Consider the following 1126-nt stretch of genomic DNA (forward strand, 5'->3'; position numbering starts at 1 on the left):
CTCTCACATCAGAATCCAGCCTCATATGTGTTTAGAGCTGTTTAAACGCTGCTTGATCTGTGCAGATTTCTCTCCTGATTCACACCAGAACACTGACTCACTGGAGGAAGAGTTATTATGGATTATGGACTCAATGTATTTGAGTTAAAAACGTCTTAATGCTGGATTTGTTCCAGCTTTTGTCTTCTCCAGATGTTAACTGATGGACTGGAGTGCTGTGGATTATTGTGATGTTTTTATCAGCTGTTTGGACTCTCATTCTGACGGCACCCATTCACTGCAGAGCATCCATTGACGAGACACTGATGCAGTGCTACATTTCTCCAAACCTGATGAAGAAACAAACTCATCCTGATCTCGGATGATCTGAGGGTGAGGACATTTTCATTTGTGTGTGGACAAAGGTTCTTTAGGTTATTAAATGTGGTTGACACTAAGAAAAAATGATTCTTTTAGGAACTGTTTACTGAAAGGTTCCTTGGGAAACCAAAAATGTTTCTTCTATCGCAGTACTGTGAAAACCCACATTTGCAGCCTTTCTTTTTAGAGCGAGGATGATAAATAATGACAGAATGGTAGTGTTATATGGTAGTTAATAATGTCAGGATAAAGTTTCTCCTTAAGGACAGCGGCACTGTCTTGCCCTGTGTTCCCGAGACTCCAGATGGTTGTGGGTGACGTGACTGAAGGATATTAATGTGTGGCCCGCGGTGTGAAGCTCGTGTGATGCTTGTTCTCGCTCTCCTCTGATCAGGCTGCAGCGGCGCTCTGGCCAAACAGTGTGTGTCAGCCTTCCCCGAATCAACCGTCACCATCTTTGACCTTCCCAAGGTCGTGAGAACATCCCAGCAGCACTTTGTGTCCAATCAAGATGAGCGGATCTGCTTCTGTGAAGGTACGTGTGTGAGTGTGTGAGTGTGTGTGTGGGAGTGTGTGTGAGTGAGAGTGTGTGAGTGAGAGTGTGTGAGTGAGAGTGTGTGAGTGAGAGTGTGTGAGTGAGAGGGTGTGAGTGAGAGTGTGTGAGTGAGAGTGTGTGAGTGAGAGTGTGTGAGTGAGAGTGTGTGAGTGAGAGTGTGTGAGTGAGAGTGTGTGAGTGAGAGTGTGTGAGTGAGAGTGTGTGAGTGAG

At 45.5% G+C, this 1126-nt stretch overlaps 1 protein-coding gene across 2 annotated transcripts in view; it reads left to right on the forward strand.

The window, feature by feature from the left end:
* Positions 1 to 1126, forward strand: part of asmt (acetylserotonin O-methyltransferase) — a 24428-nt gene that overhangs the window by 14109 nt on the left and 9193 nt on the right. For both annotated transcript variants that reach the window (XM_016252067.1, XM_016252068.1), the window contains exon 6: positions 755 to 895. In XM_016252067.1, the coding sequence (XP_016107553.1) occupies positions 755 to 895 (141 nt within the window). The remainder of the gene's footprint in view (positions 1 to 754; positions 896 to 1126) is intronic.

The sequence above is a fragment of the Sinocyclocheilus grahami genome, unplaced genomic scaffold (genome assembly GCF_001515645.1).
Source record: "Sinocyclocheilus grahami isolate Dianchi unplaced genomic scaffold, SAMN03320097.WGS_v1.1 scaffold1085.1, whole genome shotgun sequence".
NCBI classification, from domain to species: domain Eukaryota; kingdom Metazoa; phylum Chordata; class Actinopteri; order Cypriniformes; family Cyprinidae; genus Sinocyclocheilus; species Sinocyclocheilus grahami.